Source organism: Phacochoerus africanus, chromosome 3, assembly GCF_016906955.1.
Source record: "Phacochoerus africanus isolate WHEZ1 chromosome 3, ROS_Pafr_v1, whole genome shotgun sequence".
In the NCBI taxonomy this organism is placed as follows: domain Eukaryota; kingdom Metazoa; phylum Chordata; class Mammalia; order Artiodactyla; family Suidae; genus Phacochoerus; species Phacochoerus africanus.
In genome coordinates, this window is record NC_062546.1 from 22,353,863 (window position 1) to 22,375,610 (window position 21,748).

The 21,748-nt window shown below is 41.2% G+C and overlaps 1 protein-coding gene across 1 annotated transcript in view; it reads right to left on the reverse strand.

Moving 5' to 3' along the window:
- CTNNBL1 (catenin beta like 1) overlaps window positions 1–21,748 on the reverse strand; it is a 179,174-nt gene that overhangs the window by 87,709 nt on the left and 69,717 nt on the right. The window contains exons 6-10 of the mRNA XM_047771120.1: window positions 15,361–15,454; window positions 12,068–12,159; window positions 6,310–6,382; window positions 6,013–6,071; window positions 4,372–4,520 (exon numbers count right to left, since the gene is read on the reverse strand). Coding sequence (XP_047627076.1) covers window positions 4,372–4,520; window positions 6,013–6,071; window positions 6,310–6,382; window positions 12,068–12,159; window positions 15,361–15,454 — 467 coding nt within the window. The remainder of the gene's footprint in view (window positions 1–4,371; window positions 4,521–6,012; window positions 6,072–6,309; window positions 6,383–12,067; window positions 12,160–15,360; window positions 15,455–21,748) is intronic.

The window sequence follows — 21,748 nt, forward strand, 5'->3', positions numbered from 1 at the left end:
GGCAACACCGGATCCTTAACCCACTGAGCGAGGCCAGGGATTGAATCCGCAACCTCATGGCTCCTAGTTGGATTCGTTTCCACTGCACCATGATGGGAACTCCAAAACTATATATTTAAAATGAGTGTTTTATTGTATATAAATTATGCTTCTATAAAGGTGAAAAAATATTAAATTTAGTAGTATATGTGTGTGATAATTTGTGTATATAAATGTATGATTATCTTATTGGTGACCTTTCCTTAGCAATAATAAGAAATGCAAAAATAATATTTCACAGGGTGTAGGCATTCAAAATTAACCATTCCTCTTAATAGTTAACACATTAAATATTACAGTTCTTTAATGTCGGCCTCCCACACTAGCTGCTGAGTTTTGTGACGGCAAGAATCTTGCCTTGCTCTTGTCCTTATAAGCCTAGTACTTAACATAGTAAGTTAACATAGCACCTATATCAATGTTTTAGTAACTGCAGAATTGTCCCAATTTATATTGTCTAATTCCCACAAAATCTTGGTAAATTTGGCACTGTTACTCCCATTTTTCAGATAGAAAAAGTGAGAGTCAGAGGAAAGAAAGGTTAGAGTAACGCACCAAATATCCAGAACTAGTAAATGAAAGAGCTATGCTCCAAATCCACATTTCCTTCAACTCCACAGCCCATTCTTCCACACTATATATACATACCACCACCTCTCCAGGTGGGTATCTCATAACTATTTGACGAATGCCGAAATCAAAATAAAGATTATATTGGGGGCAAGAGAACCACAGAAATTTGGTAAACTTCTCCTGTTTCAGCTTCCCAGTCTTTGAAAGGGTTCCCCCGAGACAGAGCACAACCTTGTTGCTCTTGCTAGAACATCGGGGAGGATGAATCTAGCTGGAAAAAAAAAAAATTCCTTCCCAATTACACTTTCCATTTGGGAGTCTGAAGAAGAAACATAACACAGAACAAAGAGCATGGGAAAGAGAATAAAAGAAATGCTGAATCTGTTAATATAGCTAATTAATGTGAAAATTAATCTAACAGTAACTTTAGCACTCAAAAATGAAAAGTTAGGAGATCCTAGAGAGGCACAGTTTCTAAGTCTTTCGGAGCTCCCTTTTAATTAGGCTCCCAGAATCTCAGCATTCCTGTTTGAATAATCCATATTTCTGGTTATTTATTCAGCTCCCCACTGCTGCACATTTCCAAGCCATATGCTACAGGAATACATCACCTCATATTTGCACTCAACCATCCAAAGACACTGGCAGTTCAGGCCTTTAAGAAGTGTAGAGAAAAGTCCCTGCAGAGTATAGTTTTAAGGTTAGTAGGCCCAGGAAGCCACATGCATCTTCTTTATATGCTGTTTGCTTGAGAGAAGGTGGGTCATTTCAACAAAAGGACAGGCAATTAGAAGGGTAAAGAAGATAAACAAACAAAAGACTCAAGGGAGTAAAGCTGGCAAAAGTCAGCTGAACACTAAAGGCCTCTGAATAATTCCAATGCCCCTCTTTGCACTCGAAAATAAATTTTTTAAAACAATTCCACAAAGGAAGATTTTTCGATCAATCCAAGTTATACGCAGGACAAACGAAGAGGTCTACTACACCCCCGGGCCTACACAATCCTTTAAAGAGCAGACAATTTGGAAACATATACCTTGATAATCTTAAATACGAAAATAGTTTTAAGCACAAAAATTCTAGAAATTATCACTGAAGAATTATTTATAACAGCAAAACACTGGAAATGACCTCAATATCAATAACAGAGGAAGACTAAGTAAGCTATATTCCTTTAGAGTCCATTACTTGGTTACTGAAAACTCCAATGAAGATTACATCACAGCATGGGAAACAGCATGTTAAGTTCAAAAAAAAAAAAAAAAAGTACAGAAAATTACATGTGTGGTAGGCCTAAAAAGCTGTTAAAAACAAGAAAACAATACAGAAAAAAGACTACAAGGAATATGCATCCAAAGATGGGTTGTGTTTGGGTGACAGAGCTGTTTTTTAGCTTCTTGGAGACAGGAATTCTGTCATTCATTTCTGCATAAGCCAAGCAGTTAACACAATATCTTATCAGTGTTTTACCAGTAGTTAAGTGATCTGGAGATTACCAACCTCCATGAAAAAGACTTTAGACTAATGGTAGTAAGCATGATTCAAGATCTTGGAAATAAACCAGAGGCAAAGATTGATAAATTACAAGAAACACTGAGTAAAGAAATAGAGGATTTAAAGATTAAGCAAACAGAGATGCAAAATATGATAACTGAAATAAGAAATTCACTGGAAGGAACCAACAGCAGGATATAGGAGGCAGAAGAATGAAGAGTGGGAGTTCCTGTTGTGGCTCAGCAGTTAACAAACCCAACTAGTATCCATGAGGATGGGGGTTTGATCCCTGGCCTCAATCAGTGGGTTAAGGATCCAGTGTTGCCATGAGCTGTGGTATAGGTTGCAAGTGTAGCTCAGATCCCACACTGCTGTGGCTGTGGAGTAGGTTGGCAGCTACAGCTCCAATTCAACTCCTAGCCTGGGAACCTCCATATGCTTTGGGTGCAGACCCCAAAAAACAAAAACAAAAAAACACAAATAAGCAAGGTGGAAATCACTAACACAGAACAAAAAGGGAAAAAAGATTGAAAAGAAATGAAAACGGTCTAAGAGAACTCTAGGATAATGTTAAACGCACCAAAATCTGTATTATAGGGGTGCCAGAACAAGAAGAGAAAGGGCCAGAGAAGATATTTGAAGAGATAATAGCTGAAAATTTCCCTAACATAAGAGAGGAATCACTCACTCAAATCCAGGAAACACAACGAGTAACATATAAAATAAACCCAAGGAAGAATACACCAAGACACATATTAAACAAACTGACCAAAATTAAAGACAAAAACACAGTATCTTATCAGTGTTTTACCGGTAGTTTTGCATCTCTTTTGTTCTAAGTTATATTTAATAGATATGTATCAATTTTAAAATTTTTCAAAGAAATAGTTTAACAGAATTTTCAGTATACGTGAATATATTTTAAGACTGTGGACTCTGGCTCAATTTCATAAAGAATTAATCCCATAATGGTTAGTCTTCCAGACATGCAAACACGCTCTCACATCTCTCTATTTATTTATTTATTTATTTTGTCTTTTTGCCATTTCTTTGGGCCGCTCACGCGGCATATGGAGGTTCCCAAGCTAGGGGTCCAATCGGAGCTGTAGCCACCGGTCTACACCAGAGCAACAGCAATGCGGGATCCGAGCCGAGTCTACGACCTACACCACAGCTCATGGCAATGCCGGATCCTTAACCCACTGAGCAAGGGCAGGGACCGAACCCGCAACCTCATGGTTCCTAGTCGGATTCATTAACCACTGCATCACGACGAGAACTCCACATCTCTCAATTTAAAAAAAAAATCTGTCCACTGACACAATTCCCTCCTCTGGTTAACCCTTCACCCCATTTCTCTAGTCCTCTTCCAAGCCAGGTTTCTCAAAAGAGCTATCAATGACAAGCTATCTCCTATTTACTTTTCACTTAGGATTCTGTGAAATATATTAACATAATAATCTATTTCAAAACTTTAAGGAATTAAAGCATACATAATAACATATACAAAGAAAGTACTATAAAGAAAAGTTCTAGAACTGTCAACACACTTTTATATCTACTATGCTACCACATAGCACATGCAGAATTCATTACTGAAAACCATGTATAATGAAAACTATGAATTATATTCTGCTGTTAATAATAAAAATATGGACAAACATATTGCAGATATAGGTCTGTCTGTGTGGCATATAAAGAAAATGGGGCTAAGTTTAGAAATTAACATAGGATTATGTTTAGAAGTTAATGACTATATTTCCTAAAACCAACACACTAAGGAGCAAAGAACATTCCCTTTGATGGAGTGGTCCTGCTACCAAATGATACAACAATAGGGCACAAATAGACAAAAAAAAAAAAAAAAATTGCTGAACCTGTGGCATTCGCAAGTTCCCAGGCTAGGGGTCACATGGGAGCTGCAGCTGCCAGTGTACACCATAGTCATGATAACACTGATTCTGAGCCACATCTGTGATCTAGGCCACAGCTTGTGGCACCACCAGATCCTTAACACAGTGAGGCTAGGGACTGAACACGCATTCTCACAGAGACAACACTGGGTCCTTAACATACTAAGCCACAATGGGAACTCCCCAAAATATACCTTTTAAGACTACACACATACCTAAGACTTTCCCGTTTTATATATCTCGGAAATTCAATAAAAGACCATAGCTACATGTTCTGGAATTTAGGCTAACAGTGAGGAGTTGGGCAAAAAAAAAAGGAGAGCTAGGAGATAATGGGCCACAAGAAGCATACCTGAGCATGAGATTCATCAGCTGAAGACCCTCGCCCTTCAGGAAGCGCTCACGATTGGAACTGAGCATTAGGCAGGAACAGAGTGAATCAAACAGATTCTCCATCATCTCCTGCTCCTCAGCTGTGCTAGGATTGTGTCTTTTAAACACCTGTCAAACAGAGATGTCAGAAAGCATAGAACCATGAGAGAATATCTTTTCATCAACCAGCACTCAACAAGTTCCAAAGCCTGTCTACCCCAACAACCCTATAAGTGAAGAAATACAAGCTTACCAAACAAAATACTCATCTGTTTCTATTTTACCAAACAAAATACTCATCTGTTTCTATTTCAGAGAAGTTGGACTTTCTGACTCACAGGTATTAAACTAATGGCTACTAGTTCATGCAAAAAAACCAAAACATTCAACTGACCATTGGATCCATGAGCGATTGATAGCTCCAAAGAGCAGATTTAACAAAACTTTTTTATTGTGAAATATACTCCCATGTAGAAAACTCTCTAAAAGACATGCAAAGCTAAATGAATAAGGTGAACACCTCTGAAACCACCATCCAGCTCAAGAAACAACTTTGCCAGCTACCTCCAAAGACTTCCACTTGCCCCACCCAACCACAACCCACTTCTTCCCCCCCTCAGAGAAACCACAATCCAGAAGGGCAAATCTTGGCTCAATATACGAGTTTCCTAACCATGAGGGCTACTGAATTGCCTCCTATACCAGCTACAGCTCTAAGTTAGGGAAACAGCTGAAAGCAGAAGTCTTTTGTCTTTGCCAGAAATCTATGGCATGTTAAGAAGAAAGACTTTTAACAGTGTATACATACCCATGCAGTCTGCTACAAAATGATCAATAATCTTACAGGAACAGGATTAAGAACTTTCCCAGAATTGGAAGCAGATTCACATTTCAAAGCCCTATTTTTTGGGGTGGAGGCCAAGCCACTCAGGCTGCTGGCACCAAGAGGGAAGCTGTATGCAAACTGACATCTCAGACACTCCCAACACTCTCAACATTTTATCCAAATATCTATTTTCAGCCCTGGTTTTGGAACAGCACAGATGAGATTTGATAGAAGAAATCTTAACAGTATTTTCAGAATGCCAGCAGAACAACATTTCAACGAGATTTACGTTTCTTACAATGAGCAAATGGCAATTTCTAATTTCTTTTTCCAGCCTCCAGTGCCATATCCTTCCCTATCCTCCTCTATGACCCTTATTCCACTTGTCTTTGAACTTGCACTCCTGCAGCTGTGGATCCTAAATGAATAGGCTCCATTTTCGTGGCAGATGGACAGGAAAGAGTGAATAATCTTGGGAGTGGGTCAAACGAAAATGATATGTTATTCCTGGCCCAAGAATACACACTGAAGCAGGAAGCACACCTCTTTTGGACTGACAAATATCAGAAGACTCAGAAAGTCCACACCAGACACACTGTGACATCTGGTCATAAAGAGCAAATGACTAAGAAAAGGAGGCAAACCTTACACTGCCAACATGACCTCATACCTGCCAACATACTCCATATGGCTTGCATCACATGGCTTACTCCTTCCCACAATTTCCGGCTCCACCTCCCATTTAAAGAAAGCCATATATCTTCGTGGCAGACAGGAAGCCTAAGAATTACTCACGGATAACTGCTGAAGAAGCACATCGATTCCATCCAGCTCCCCAAGCAATTCCCTGTTTTCTAAAAGGGGAAAAAAAATAGAGGAAGAAAAAAAATGAAGCTAACTGTCAGATTTTACAGCCGTCTAACACTGATACATCAGCAAACAAAATCAATACAGCTTGACGGAGTACAAAAGCTGCACAGAGAGCGAGAGGGAGAGCAAGGGGATGCCAAAGGCAAGAGAGCTTGCTGTCATGATCTGAAACAAGCCTGGCTCCTATCCTAACAGAATATCAATACTGAGAGGGAGCCTCACCATCATTGTCCTGGAGCAATATGGCCAGCACTTCACTGCAATACAGTTTGTTGGCATCGAAAGGCATCTTTGCCTGTGGGGAAATAGGAGAAATGAGAAGAACATGAGGGGCCTTGCTTCCTTCCCTAGGACACATTTTTCACAAGTACTAGAATCCGAGGTAGAGAGAAGTACAAGTTAGAAAGGGAAAAGGCAGGTTAAGGGTTAAAAAACGAGACCAGACTCAAGTACTACGTAGCAAAACAGCAAATGGCAGATGTACACAATGGCTCTCACACACCTCACACCCAGACAAGAATGTCACCTCCTCTGGGAAGCCTTCCCAGATTCCCCATTTTGAGTCCAGGGATTATTGTTTAGCACATAGTACAAATTCAAATGTGAACCAGATGAATGATGGAAAGTTTTGAACTTTTCCGACTAAAATCCATCATGAGGCTTCATTCACAAGCTAACAATCATAAAATCAGGCTGTCAATTAGCTTATAGATGATCAGAGAAGGTGAAAAGAAAGCAAGTTCTTGTTTAGATTAGTTGAATGTCTTTATAACAAAGTAGCTCCTTTTGGATTTTTTTTTAATGCTTAAAATTTAATTTGAAATAATAAACCTATCTGCTGGTGGGCCATAATCTGCCTACTATTTAAAAAGGAAACCACATTAAATATGCAGAATTGCGTTAATATTTTAACACCCAAATTATTACCCACAGTTCTTTCCCAGCTGCAGGCTCTGCTACTTGGAGCTGCAGAGGGGACGCATCTACTGCAGAGCCCATCCTTCATGGTCAGCCACACTGCTGCTTCCATAGCGGTGAGACTCAAGTACCTCACCATGGAGAAGACCCCTTGGATCAAGGGACACAAAGAGGAGCCAGCTTCACTGATGTGTTTTTATTTATCGTACCCTTGATCCTTAATATGTAGGCATAGAGATGACTGTTAATCAGCAGGAGCCTTGCTGCCTATCCAGGTTTTTGAACTGATGAATAATTACTGTACCTGGAAAGGACAGGGGAAGTGTTTATCTTTCAGCTAACACCTCCATCACCTTAGAGCCATTCACAGCTCTGTTTGGACATTGATTTTTCACTTAAGAAGGAAGAGTGGCCCCTAATGAAGCAACACCCAGCATCTTTTCCGTTCTCTCTGCACATCTTCCTTATCAAGCCTAAGTGCACCCCACAGGGTTTCAGGAGGCTGACCAGGTATGACCCATCTTAGGTTAAAAGATCTGTAAATACAAGGTCTTATGTGTGCTGACTGCAAGGTATGCTCCCTGGACAAGCTTAAGGCCTTGTTTCAGGAAATTCAGTACAACAGCCAGGGTTTAAATGCAATCTGTGAAATTTTCATTTCAAGAAAAACAGTTTTATACCAGTCAAAACACAAAAGTGAAAAGCCAAGGGGTATCTATATCAGAATGAAGGATTTCCTAATAAAATCACTTAACTCAAATTATTTAAGTTACATGTATTGCTAGCTTAAATTATTTAAGCCACACCAACTTATATGCAGCTTTTCAAGGGTCAAGGTTCTTATGTGAAACAAAATACACTTAAGTAAAGGAAGCCAAAAGGCATCAGGCCACTAAAGCAATAGCCTTTCTGGTGGTTCCAATGCCTCTTGTCTTTTATGTGATTTTATAAATTCCTGTCTCTAAGGTTTGGGGAGGTTTCCTCTTTCATCCAACAAGCATTTCTTGGGCATTTGCTATATGCAAGACAAATAACTAAACATGACAGCAAATGGAGGAGAATTTGACATGAACCTGGTCCACTGAGGTCATATAAAAAATTATACTGAATCAAAATTAATTCTATCAAGTAATACAGTCACAAAAAAAAAAAAAAAAAGGACATGAATCTAGGCTCAGACATATCCGGATTTAATTCATGAGCTTGTACTACTTATGTGACACAAAGTCTGGAGTTCCCAAACTGTGTGCGAAAGTACCTGGGACATCATACTGAATTCACAGGAGATTCCAAGGATTCAGGATTTCCAAGGAAAGCACAGTGACATCTGACACTGTTCACAGTAAGTGCATTAACCATTACAGGTACTTTTGATGACATCCTTTTTTGGTGCGAAGCTGGGTTTTGGTGGTTGTGGTGGTAAAAGAACTGTGTGAAAATCACTGTGGAATAGGAATGAAGATGCTGATGTTCAAACTGATTCCGAGGTTTAACAAGGTTTGCAGAACTCAAAAGGCACACACATCTATCGGGAAGTAATTGTGGTGTTTCAAAAGGAAATTTAAAAAATATATTTTCTTTCAATTCATACATATTATTTTTTTCAAACGGCTATTAAATTCTTAGGACATAAATATGTATTGTTTGGACTTTACTTTAAATGGGACTATTAGGTTCTTTTTAGCATAGGAACCTATAAAAACAGAATTACTGAGACACCAATAGCACCATAAATTAAGAATGGTCATCTAGGGAGTTCCTGTTATGGCCAACCTGACTAGTTGAACCAACTTGGATACAGGTTTAAGCCCTGACCTCACTTGGGAGGTTAAGGATCCAGTGTTGCTGTGAACTGTGGTGTAGGTTGCAGACACGGCTTGGATCTGGCATTGCTGTGGCTGTGGTGTAGGCTGGCAGCTGTAGCTCTGATTCGACCCCTAGCCTGGAAACTTCCATATGCCTCATCTATGGCTCTAAAAAGCAAAAAAAAAAGAAAGAATGGTCATCTGTCACCAAAGTAACATTTCCTCAAGTGTCTTTATCTGTAAAATGGAAATAATAAAACAATATCTTATTTGGAGAGTTACTATGAGAATTAAACAATACAGAAGTACCTAACACATAGTAAGTGCTGCAAGTTTTTCTGATGACTGGTATCCAAAATATCCCGGTCAGAATCTCCATTCTAACAGGTACAAGCTATGTGATTTTGGCCAAAATACTCTGCCTCCCTAACCTAACCTAACCTCCTAACATATCTCTTTTGTTAAGTGAGACTGTGGACTAGATGGAAAAGGAGACTGTTTCATGTCTAGCCAAAGACAAAAGTCACCAAGAAAGTTTTATTTGTTTAAATCTCAGCTGAAGGTGACAGCCTCCAAGCCTGGAATACCAAATGGCCAAATTATAAGAACATTTAGTCAAAATCAGGAAAAAGGAGAATTCATTGAGCAGATATAATCGCTTGGATTTTGCAAAGTCAGCCAACGCGAGTTGGAACTTCTGGGGCTCTCTTCTATCCAGGAGCCTGGTGATACTAAATCTTTCAGCTATCAGAGTAATTACAGAGTCAGGCATAGGTTTGTACTCAGCATGTACTAGCCTTGAATAAAATTAAACTTCACCTTTTTGGAAGCTGCTGCTTTTTTGGAAAGTACAAGACAATTATGCCACCACCCGCAGCTAGAAGCTGCAGGTTATTTCTGCAGCTCACCTCTGGTACCTGGAACACATGGGGCAGGTTCAAACACATCTATAGCCCTGTACAACTGTCAAAGCAGACTGTGTCCTACAAAATCCTAACTTCTGGTCATAAGAAGCTAAGGCTTTAGCATCAACCAGTTGTGTGTGTAGTATAAAACGTAGCCAATTCTCAATTCATTAGCTCATACACTGAATATTGCAACTGTTTTTGAAGCAGTGTTTTAACTGGAATACAAAAAAGGAATCTTAATTTTGTTTCTTTAGAAAACAAAAAAGTTTTGGTGGTATTTTTAGCAGTACACAACATCGTTATGTTTGTCTTTCCCATTAAGAAATGAACGACGACGCTGTGTCTCTCACACAACTGTTATCTGCTTACCTGTTAAACCACTGAGTGAAACCCTCTGCAATAGGTTTTATCCTTATTAGCAGCACAAATTAGTGAGGTTTCATTTAGTGGATGAAGAAATCCATCAGTATCTCTACATCTGCTAGGCTACCGGTACAAAAAAGGAGACTTACCAGTGTGCCACTCACTGAGGAATTACTTGAGGACTATTGATTAAACATGGACAGATCAGTTAAATGGCAAGGTTTTATCACACAATGGAAATATAGGTACTCTAGGATGGGGATCTCAGACGTCAACCTGCATCAGAATCACCTACAGGTTAAACACAGATTGCTGCCTCCAACCCAAGCTGGGCAGATTCAGTGAGTCTGAGATGGGTCAAAGAGCCTGCATTTCTGGAGTCCGCTGTGGTGCAGTGGGTTAAGAATCTGACTGCAGCGGCTCAGGTTCCAGTGTTGCTGCAGCCGTGGCCAGGCAAATGTGCCCATGCCCACAGATGGTAGTATACAGGCTAGCTGAATAGCCTCAAGGCATATTAACATATGTCCACGTTATAGATTTAATGGGAACAAAGGGTTAAACAAGTAGGCGTGGGGAAGACCTAGACTGTCAGAGAGGTAGGGAACCGTGGGGCCTTTGATATCTTAGGCAGGGTCTTCTTCCTTAGTCCTGCCAAAATAGTGGGGGATAAATCTGACCGGATGCACCTCAGACTCTCTGGGTCTCTACTACACTCTGAAGCACGGCCAAGGCCAAGAATACCTAAAGAATCATGCAAGCTACAAACACGTGCCTCCTGCTCACTGCAAAGTCTGGAATCCTTCTTCACCAAGATTATTTCAGCAACACAGAAGTGGTCCAAACTGCCCCTCATCACATCTTTGGTGAACACTACTCTGAGAGACGCTCCTGCCTCTCCCCTTCCTCAGTCACTCTATGGGACAGCACTACATGGGAAAAAGATGGATGGCCAAAAGGACTATGTGAGCAAGGAAAGAGAATGAATGATCCAATAGAAATAGGAACACAGGATAGAAATAGGAAGCTAAGAGATGAATACAAATGGCTAATAAACTGAAAGACTTGATCTTAAAATTCTAAATTAAAATAAAACACCAGTTTTCACTTATTACTTTAACAAAAGTTTAAGTTTGAAAATAACCAGTGTTGCTAGCGAAAATAGACCCTCTCACCTCAGAGGGGCAACCATAAAGGGAAATACTGCAGTATCCACCAGAAAGGCTAACGTGCATTCTGTACTTCTAGGAATTTATCCTATAGATAAACTGCCAAAAGTATGCAAGAAAAAAAAATGTGTTGTGCATATGGGGCTATTCACTGTAGCACTGTTTATTTGTTTTGTTTTGTTATCTGGCTACACCCATGGCATGTGGAAGTTCCTGGGCCAAGGATCAAACCCATGCCCTAGCAACAACCCACCACGACAGTGACAACGCCAGATCCTTCACCTGCTGCACCACAAGAGAACTCCACTGCAGCACTGTTTTAACAGTGAAAAACTCTCTTAAACACGAGAATGGTTAAATTAATTTTGGAACCACCGTAAAATGGAATACTAGGTGCCCATTGGTCCAGTGAAGAAAATCAACTTGCAAAAGAAAATCACATACAATTCTATTTGTTAAACATACACACACTCCTATTTACACAGAAGATTTCTGAAAGGATAGATAAAATGTTGTTAAGAGTGGCTGTCTCTGAGAAGTGGAACCAGAAGGAATCAGCAGAGAGGAAATTTTCAGTACAAGCTTTCTGTACCACATGAGTTTGTCTGTACTGAAGACATGTTCATATTATTTTCAGGGGTATGAAAGGCTATTTTTAAAGCACATGAGAGAAGAGAAGCAAAGAAAGACAACAGCTTGCCAAAAGATTCCAAAACTAGATCACACTGCCCAGGAATAACCATCTGTGCCAATGACCCAGCGTGGGACATGCCCAGGGCAAAGGGAGGTTTGAGCTGCCATCCCACAAAGCCACACTTACCTTCAGCCGCTTCAGCAGCCACTGCAGAAGACCCTGCTGGGCGGCCTCTGTACACATCTCTGGCCGGAACTCTGCCATGTTCTCCACAATAGCTGAAGGGAGACAGACACCAGTCATTTCAGAGGGCAACCTGGTTTCCATCTGCAACTAGCTTGCTCCCCTGGGAGGCATTTTCTTTCTCTTCCCATTTCCCTCTATTCCTCCCAGCCAGATGCTGTGTTGTCATTTGTAGAGTAACCAGGGAGATGTTAACTTTTTTTTTTTTCCCTTCAAGTTATGTTACAAGTAAAACTCATAACTGAAAGTGATGAAATTCACTAAAGGAACAAGTGAAAAAATTTCTGTTAATAGAACAACACCACAGCAGAACACACAAAAGTATGACTATCCGTCTACTCCAAAGGCCCTCTTAGTCTCACTGTGCTGGAGTCCCCGAGACCTGTGACTAAAGAGACAGGGGGCCAGGCAGAAGCCTTAAGGAAAGACATCAGACGATGAATGCACACCCTCTTTCTTTCACGACTCATCCGTTTTCAGTTCTCTTTCTCTGGACACTACAAAGGAAACAAGCACAATCTTCACTGAACAAAACAATGTGTATCAGGGGGAAAGGCCTGTACTGTCAGGTACTCAGAAATAAATATAACCGGTCCGGCTATCTCTTCACAACAACCAAACTGCTGTTTCATAGAAACATTTTAAATGAGGCAAAAAAAAGTGATTACATGATTATAATACTAAAAAAGGGGACATGAGAAAACAACAACAACTGGAGTTCCCATTGTGGCTCAGTGGGTTAAGGACCTGACGTTGCCTCTGTGAGGTTATGGGTTCGATCCCTGGCCTCAACCAGTGGGTTAACAATCTGGCATTGCTGTGGCATAGGCCGGCAGCTGCAGCTTCGGTTTGACCCCTGACCCAGGAACTTCCATGTGCTGCAGGTGTGGCCATAAAAGGAGAGAAAAATAAAAGCCCAAACCTCTAGTCCCATTCTAATACATCCGATGCTTTCATTTCCTTCAGGGTCCCTTCCGCTCCACACCCCAGGACATGTTATATCAAAAAGCAGAGGCGTCCTGTGCTCTCCAAACACAATGACCAGAACAGAGTGGGTCTGAGCTCTGAGGACAAAGGGCTGAAGAAAGCACTCCACTTCCTATCTTCTTCCTTACTCTTTGGCCCGCATCAGCCTCGCCAACGGCAAGTTAGAGAATGACCAGGCAGCCCCTCAAGGAGTGGATGCAGAGCTATGGGAGCAGAGTAGCAAGGACGTCCCCAAGAGATGACGGTCATTACAATACCTTCAATTACTTTCTTGTATTTTCTAAAAACTCAGCTCATTCATTTTAATCTCCCATGCCTTTATCTTACTCTTCTGCTTAAACTTTGGATGGCCTTCTATCATCTACTAGAATGAAATCCAAACATCTTGCCGTGGTTTAGAAGGTCTTTCACAACCTGGACAAACATACTCCTGGGGTCCCATCTCCCACCGCACCTACCTCTTGCTGTCACAGTACCTCTTCAGTCTTTCGGCAAAGCCCTTGCCCATTCACAGCTTTACAAATGATACTGCCCTGCAGGAGGATCTGTTTCACATTTCTCCGTCCAAAGTACCTGTCTTCATACTCAGGCCCCACCAGCTACCCGCTTCTATCCAGCAATTCGGAAACCCCTCCTCTTCACTTCCACAGTGTTCCCCACTGTCTCCTATTATACCATTTGTCACCCTGTATCATCTTTCCTTTCTGTTCAAGACTTTCCCATCCATCTGCCTCTTAAGGAATAGAACTGTGCCTAGTTCATCTTTAAACCACCCACTGCCTCGCACAGTGCCTGACAAACATCAGGTGCTTAATAAGGGAAAGAGGGATGACTCTCCTGAGCTGCTGGTAAGGGATCAAGCAGAAAGTAGGCGGCTCTCCATAGCCTGCCAGGCCTGTGCTTTTTCCATTACATCAGGCTCTTTTGATTAACAGTCAGTTAAGACTTTTGATAAGCTTGCTATTCAGCAAATTCAGCATCGGCTAACGGATGGCAATGCCAAATTCCAGCTGTAGACGAGAGCTAACCCCCAGATTACATATCGTTGTGTTCTCTCTTCTCTGACTCCCTAGGTGCTATGTCTTCCTCCTTCTTTATGAAAATCTTCACAATAGAGAGTATAAAACCACAAGAGAAATCGGTGGTAGACACAAAGGAGCTGAGAGAAAATTTAATCTCATCAAAATCTCTGCTTTTGCTGGGCCTTGTTCATTTCTCAAGCTCTGCTTGTAGATATGTCACCTTTGGTCTTATAAATAGCGAACGGTGATCAAGAGGACTACCCCAAAGCACAATTTTAAATAGGCTATTGGTTCAGCAACTTTGCACCAGGAAAGACTGGGGCGATACAAGAAATAAGAGGAGGAAGGGAAATATTGCAGAGGAACCCACTTAAACGAACATATGATACAGTGGCAGCCAAGTTAACAGCAATATGTCAACTCACAGTTTTCATGGCAAAGTACGCATAAGAAGGGAAAGAATCACTAACTCTTTTTCAAATAAAATGTCCTAAAAAGGTACAGGCACACCTCAGAGATATTATGGGTTCGATTTCAGAGCACTGCAATAAACAGCACAATAGAGTCATATGAATGTTTTGGTTTCCTAGTACATATAAAAGTTATATCTATGTTATACTGTAGTCTATTAAGTGCACAATAGCATTATGTCTAAAAAACAATGTACATAATTTGAAAACACCGTATGACTAAATAATGCTAACCATCATCTGACAAGGCAGGGTTCAACCCTCAGTGTGTAAAAATGTAATACCTGCAAAGCACAATAAAGTACGATAAGATGAGGTATGCCTGTACTCAGTTGTTCAAAAGTGTGGAGTTCCACTGAAGGGAAATGGGAAGAAAAACCAAAAGAAGGGAGTTCAGAAGTTGTAAAATACACATTTTCCAAGGGGAAAAAAAAAAAAAAAAAAGATTTCATCCTGCATAGAGTTCATCCTAACTTTCGGAGGCAAAGGCAAAGCCCTGCTCAAAGAAGTCAGCAGTTTTTTGTCCAGGAAGGTTACCTACTTAGAGGATTTCTGCTTTTATTACCTGTAAGCCAAACCAAAGCAGCAGCTATATGAAATTTACACAGGGTCTTCATTTCTGAAAAGGCAGTTTGGGAGCAGAAAAAGCGAAAACCTTCCTGCTGTTGACTCTATTATGAAGGAGGAAGGAAATGAGCACCAAACCCCAAAACAAACACAAAGAAACTCCGAGAATGCTGCCCACCCTTCTCCTTACCCAGAGTGTTGTGGACGCCATCCGCCTCTTCTTTCACAGACTCATCCAGGCGCTCGAGATTCTGCACGAGCAGCGCAACCACTTGCCCATCCACCTTCAGCAACAGAGAAGCAAAAGGAGAAGGGGTTACATATCACAAAACTGTCCCCCAAATTCCTAGTCCCATACTCAATTCTTCACTGAGTGAACATAGTAAACAACCTGCCACTGTAGTTTACGATATGCCTTCCCATCCCAATAGCTCTTCTGGGTCGTGAAGGGACACCAAGGCAAGGAACAGGCAGGCATCATCACCCCGAATTTTAGACAAAAGCTTAATTTTAGACAAGGTAAAATTCAGGGTTACAAAGTTAGTGAGTCAGGTGCTAGCACTTGAACCTAGGCCTTCTGAAATCAAGTCCTGTGCTCTTTCTAATTCTAAGTGATATTTAAAACACCCGACCAAAATGCCATCTTAAGTCAGTCTTAAGTTCACTCAAGTCAAAAGCACACTTCTAGACCACAGCACCAAGAGATGGTCAGTTGGGAAGTTTCCTTGCCACAATTTTTACACTGACCTCAAAATGTAGGGCTAAACTCAAAACATTCCTAAGTTTCCATGCTAAACTTCTACGAAACTATTACTTTTTTTTTTTTTTGGTCTTTTTGCCTTTTTTAGGGCCGCTTCCTTGGCATATAGAGGTTCCCAGGCTAGGGGTCTAATCAGAGCTGTAGCCGCCGGCCACAGCCACAGCCACAGCAATGTGGGATCCAAGCCGCGTCTGCGACCTACACCACAGCTCACGGCAGCGCTGGGTCTCCAGCCCATGAGCAAGGCCAGGGATCAAACCCGCAACCTCATGGTTCCTAGTTGGATTCGTTAACCACTGAGCCACGATGGGAACTCCTGAAACTATTACTTTTGATGAACTTCTGATTCCTTCTTGAAAACAATATTAACATAATAAAATGCCTTATGTTTATATCACATAGACTGCATTTAAAAAGCAATCATATTTTTCTCTTATTTAATCTGATTCACATAACACTTATAAGAAACTTAAGTCATACAGATGACACTAGAGAAATTAATGACTTAGCCAAGACCACACAGCTACTAAGCAGTGGCATCAGAAGCAAAAACCAAAGTGAAATAATGCTTATGCCACCTCATGCCACCTTACAGAGATGGCCTTTAGGGAACTCTGAGGCACATCAAAGAAGACAACTAAGGGAGTTCTCATCATGGCGCAGTGGTTAACGAATCCAACTAGGAACCATGAGGTTGCGGGTTCGATCCCTGCCCTTGCTCAGTGGGTTAACGATCTGGTGTTGCCGTGAGCTGTGGTGTAGGTCGCAGACTCGGCTCGGATCCTGCGTTGCTCTGGCTCTGGTGTAGGCTGGCAGCTACAGCTCCGATTCGACCCCTAGCCTGGGAACCTACATATGCCGTGGAAGCGGCCCAAGAAATAGCAAAAAGACAAAAAAAAAAGGAAGATAACTAAGGAAACATCTAAAAATCCAGAAGCGATTATCTACCTGGTAATAAACGTTTAAGTCATAGCCAATAAGTAAACCCTCACTGGAAGGTAAGATCTGCTGTATGCTCGTGGTATATCCTTTCTCTCACTGCCTCAGTTTCTTCGCTTAGGAAATGGGAATAAGCTGTAAAGATTAAATGAAATTATGTGACATGCCCTACCCTGAGTCTGGCTCAAAAATTATGTACAGAGGTTGAATCTAATCCTTTACTTCTTCTGATACCTGATTATTCACTGTTCTTATCTCCCACAGGCTAAGAAAAACTCAAATGCTTTGAAGGCAGGCACTGCACCCTTATTCATCTTGGCATATTTTCAAAGTCAAGTGTAATACTACATATAGCAGACATTCAGTAAATTTGCTAAATTTAAATAAACTGATAAAATACTTTTGTGTACAGTAATCCTATATATATATGTGTGTTTATATGTGTCTATATATATATATATATACACATAATGTCTATACACATATGTATATATATAGACACATACACATATGTGTGTGTGCATCTCCATTTACTCTCATGTAATCCTTACAGCTTTTACAAGTGAGAAAACAAAGGTCCAGAGAGGTTAATTAGCCTGGTCAAAGTCACAGAGCTTGTGATAGAAGTGACAACTCCAAGACTATTTTTTATCATACCCTGTCACTTCAATGGGGGGAAAAGAAAGGAGGGGGGAAAAAAGGAGAGAGAAGGAAATGATCTCATTCGACTCATGATTCTGGAACACTTGTGTACAAGGCACTCTACAGACACAATTCAAACTGAGCCTGAGGATGGAACAATGGCAAGAGAGAGAGAGAGAGAGAGAGAGAGAGATTGAGAGATTGAGAGAGAGACTGTGAAATAAAGCCTCTTTACTCTTTCTGGGGGGACCTAAGGGAAGCATCTGGAAGGGGAAAAAGCTGAAATTATTAATTCATAAAACCTGAATCACAAATGAATTTGATTCTTCTAGGCTCTCCTTTATGTCTGGTGTGAGGGGCAGTGAAAGACATTAGCTGCATATTTGAGGGGCTACTGATACCAGAATTGAGAGCTCCTGTAAATACAAGAAAGAGCTATTTCCCTCTCTTATATCAAGGAGATAGACAATCTTGCTCTCAAATCTCACAGCCAGCAAAAAAAAAAAAAAAAAAAAAAAAAAAAAGCTTCACCAAAGAAATCCACTGCAATGTTTTCCCTAATTAATTGGACAATTTGGGTATGTGAGAGAAAACAGAAAAACATCTGGGGGAGAAACATGAGCCATGGCACAGTTTGTTTTTCCCTAAATCACCCTGATTGACTTATAATCTCCCAGAATCCTAAAGCAGCAGACACTGCAACTCCGCTGGGTATCACACTGCTTTGTCAGTTCTGCAAACTGCTTCACCAGTTTCAACTGCTTACTGCTGCATTATCTGCATTATTTCCACCCCCTCCTTCCTTGATTCTTAGTTATGTTACCCGTGTCTGCTGTCTGGGAAAAGCAGTGGAGACAGTGGCAGTAAGCAAAGCATTCAACTCCCAGAACTGAATGATTACGGGTAAAGGGTATCTGGCTGGAGGAAATCTTTTTTCTTGCTACAAAAATCTAACTTCTAACAGACAGCCTTTTTAAGCTTGCAAAGTGTGAAACTTTATGTTTAGCTGGGTTAAATGCAATTTCATCTGACTGCAGGAGGGTCAAAGCAGTCAAAATAGATTTAGCTGAGTGGACCCCTGGAAAAATATTTATGTTATGCATAGCTCTGGATATCATCTAGTGAGAAGCACAAATTAGCATTCTGTCCCTCTACACCCCTGGGTCTACCACCTTCACGCCTATTTTTTTGGACCTGTGACCAAGTCTGAAACTAAAAACAAAATCCTGCTTAGGGATTAAAGCACCAGCTAGAGCAACCCTAGCCTTGGAAATCATGACTGTCTAAAGCCTGACGTTTTCTGATAAGTCACTGGTTATTTCCGCTTGTTAGCAGGTCTCCCAAACAATATTCCACCAGGTCCTACTGAAATTAAGTTCAAGGGCATGATCAGTCACACTTTTCCACTTGACCAGAGAGGGTAGATACAAGAAAAGAAGAGGAGATAAGAAAGGGACAGATGAGGGGAGATGAGAGGGTTTGAAGGATCCTTTTTTTGTCTTGTACAATCTGTCAATAAGCTTTCTCAAGAGTCGAGTTTTTCTACCTGCTATAGTTCTGGAGATTTCACATTTAAAAAACAATAACCTCCCTCTTTACACACTGAATCCTGACCAACCAAGTTCTGAAAACACACATGGTGATAGGGTGCAACTTACCTAATATATTTTAGCTTCCACTCCTGTCCCTCTAGTCCACCATTTACACAGCTCCCAAGAGTGGTCTTTTTAAAATGTTAGGTCAGACTATGCTACTACTCCCTTGCTTATGATCCTCCAATCGTGCCGTTCACAATTCCACCTGCACTTACTACAAGGCCTACAAAGCCCAGTGTGGTCTGGCCTCGACCAGCACGTGCTCTCTCCCCTCAGCCCTGCTGCGCTCTGATGGTACCAGCCTTTTTTCTGTTCCTCGGGTATGTCAACATCACTCCTTGCCCTCGGTCATTACTGAATGGCTGGTTTCTTCTTGTCATCCAGAACTCAGGCCTTTCCTGACTACGAGTCCAATGAGATTCTGCAGTTGCTCTACAGGACATCACGCTATGCTCTCCATAAACAGAGGCGTAGTTTTCTTGTTTGCTTACTTCCTGTTTCTCCCTACACTAGAACACGAGCTCCACAAAAACAGACTGTGCCAGTCTTGCTCACTGCTAGAGGCCCAGTTCCAGAATCCAGAACATAGGAAGCATACAATAAACATTTAGTGAATGAATGACCAAATGAATTTTACTTGGGAACAAACACAGAAGAAGGTGAGGATGTTAATAGAAACGAGAAGGGATAAAAGGGACAGGATCCAGAAACGTACATAAGTACCCTTAGAGCAACTGAAAACCTGCCTGCCCGAGCCTCGCCTGAGTAGCACAGATGCACTGCCCACCAGCCCAAGCCAAACCAACATGGGGCTTCAAAGTTTCACATCTAGGTAGGGCTAATTGAGGGCAAGAATGGGTTTAGGGCAGTCTCCTGGCTCTCCACATCAAAGCCACGTCTGCGAAACTTTTTTATAGCAAATGGTGGCTCCCAGCCGCATTGCCACCTCTTCTGGCTGAGACGCCTCCACGTCCCCCACATGGAAGCCTCCCTCCGGAGGTCATGTCCAAGACCTGGGGATCTGCAGCCCTGCCTGGTTCTTCCTCATCAGAAGGAATGGCTCCCTCCTCATTTCCACAGACGCTCGCATCTATCACAGTTGTTCTTACTACTCTGCCTTGCATTTGTATTATCGTCATTACTTATTTCATTCTTTTTTTTTATACTAAACATCTATCCTCCCATGTCTCATGTAGGCCCACACCCTTCAAATGCTTGAGTATTTGTTCAAAACCCTTTTTTTTTTTTAATATTTGTTGAAATGGGAAAAAAAATGTTGAACTCAAACATTCAGAAATATTTCACTGAGTGGCATGTGATACACATCATTTTAACTTGACATTTATTAAGTATTTAATATGTCCCAGACATTAACACCTTTATGAAGATAATGGCCAACATTTATTGGGGGTTTACTCTGTGCGAGACACTATTCTAAAGACCAAGCAGCTCATCTATTCCTCACTTCAGCTCTGTGCAACACGCTCTACTTTATCCCCATTTTACAGAAGAAGGAAATGAGTCCAGAGAGGTTAGGTAACTTTCCCAAGGACACACAGCTGGTAAGCGACAAAGCCACGACTTTGGCCACTCCCCTGATGGAGCTCACATCTCAGGAAAGACAAACTTATAAACAGCTATCTTTAAGCCCACGTGGCAGGCGCCAAGACATAGAAAGTGATAAGGGAACACAAATTCTGCTGAGGTGATGTGTCTGAAAAAATTCAAGAGAGCTAAGGTTTAAGTGAGGCTTTAAAGGATGAGTAGGAGTACTCCAGAGAGCCCAGGGGAAGCAAAGCTTGCCGAGCTGAAAGCAGACGTGAGCAAAGATATGCAACTGCCAAGCACACAGCAAGTTTGGGGACTAGTAAGCAGGCAAGTGACTGTAATCTAATAACGCTTCTCAGGAGTCCCAAGTCTTCCTCAGAGAGACATGTGGAGAACTGTCATCACAGCACATGTCCTTGTGTTTCCACTCTTCAGAAAAGAACTCATTCTCCAGGCTACCAAAACAACTTGTTACAAAGCACAAATATTCACCTTTTGCATAAGCAATAGCAGTGGATGTGAACCCAGTTCTAAACCCCAAAGATCCCTGAGAATACCAGCACAGCACTCTCTCCACACAAATGTGCTATTCTATTGCTTAGGACTTCCAACTGGGAAAAAGACCAAGGCAATAACTGCAAACTGCACATCGCAATAAATTCTGCTACATGCCCTCTAGCCTCTGCTCACGCAATTCCAAGCCTCCAATATTGGCCCCAAATTAAAACTACGAAGACAACTCAACCCTTGTAATATCAGAATACTTATCAAACTTCTTCCTGAATGCAGCGCAAGGGTAGGAAAAAAACAGATAGAAGACCACCGATCAGCTCTGCTCTCTGATATTTACTGATGGCTTCGGACTGGCTGCAGACAAGCAAATAATATAGGGGAGTCTAGAAATGTTCAATTGTTTGTGATTCATACCAGCTCCAGCAGTAGAAAGCTGTAAGAGTCAAAATCTTAAAATAATAAAAAAAGAAACTAAACTAAACAAACAGAAACCCCTGTATAGCAGCTACCTAATGGCTCCCCAGGCTGAAGAGGAACTGTTTCTTTCCAAACAAACAATAAAATCTGCAAGACCCAGCTTT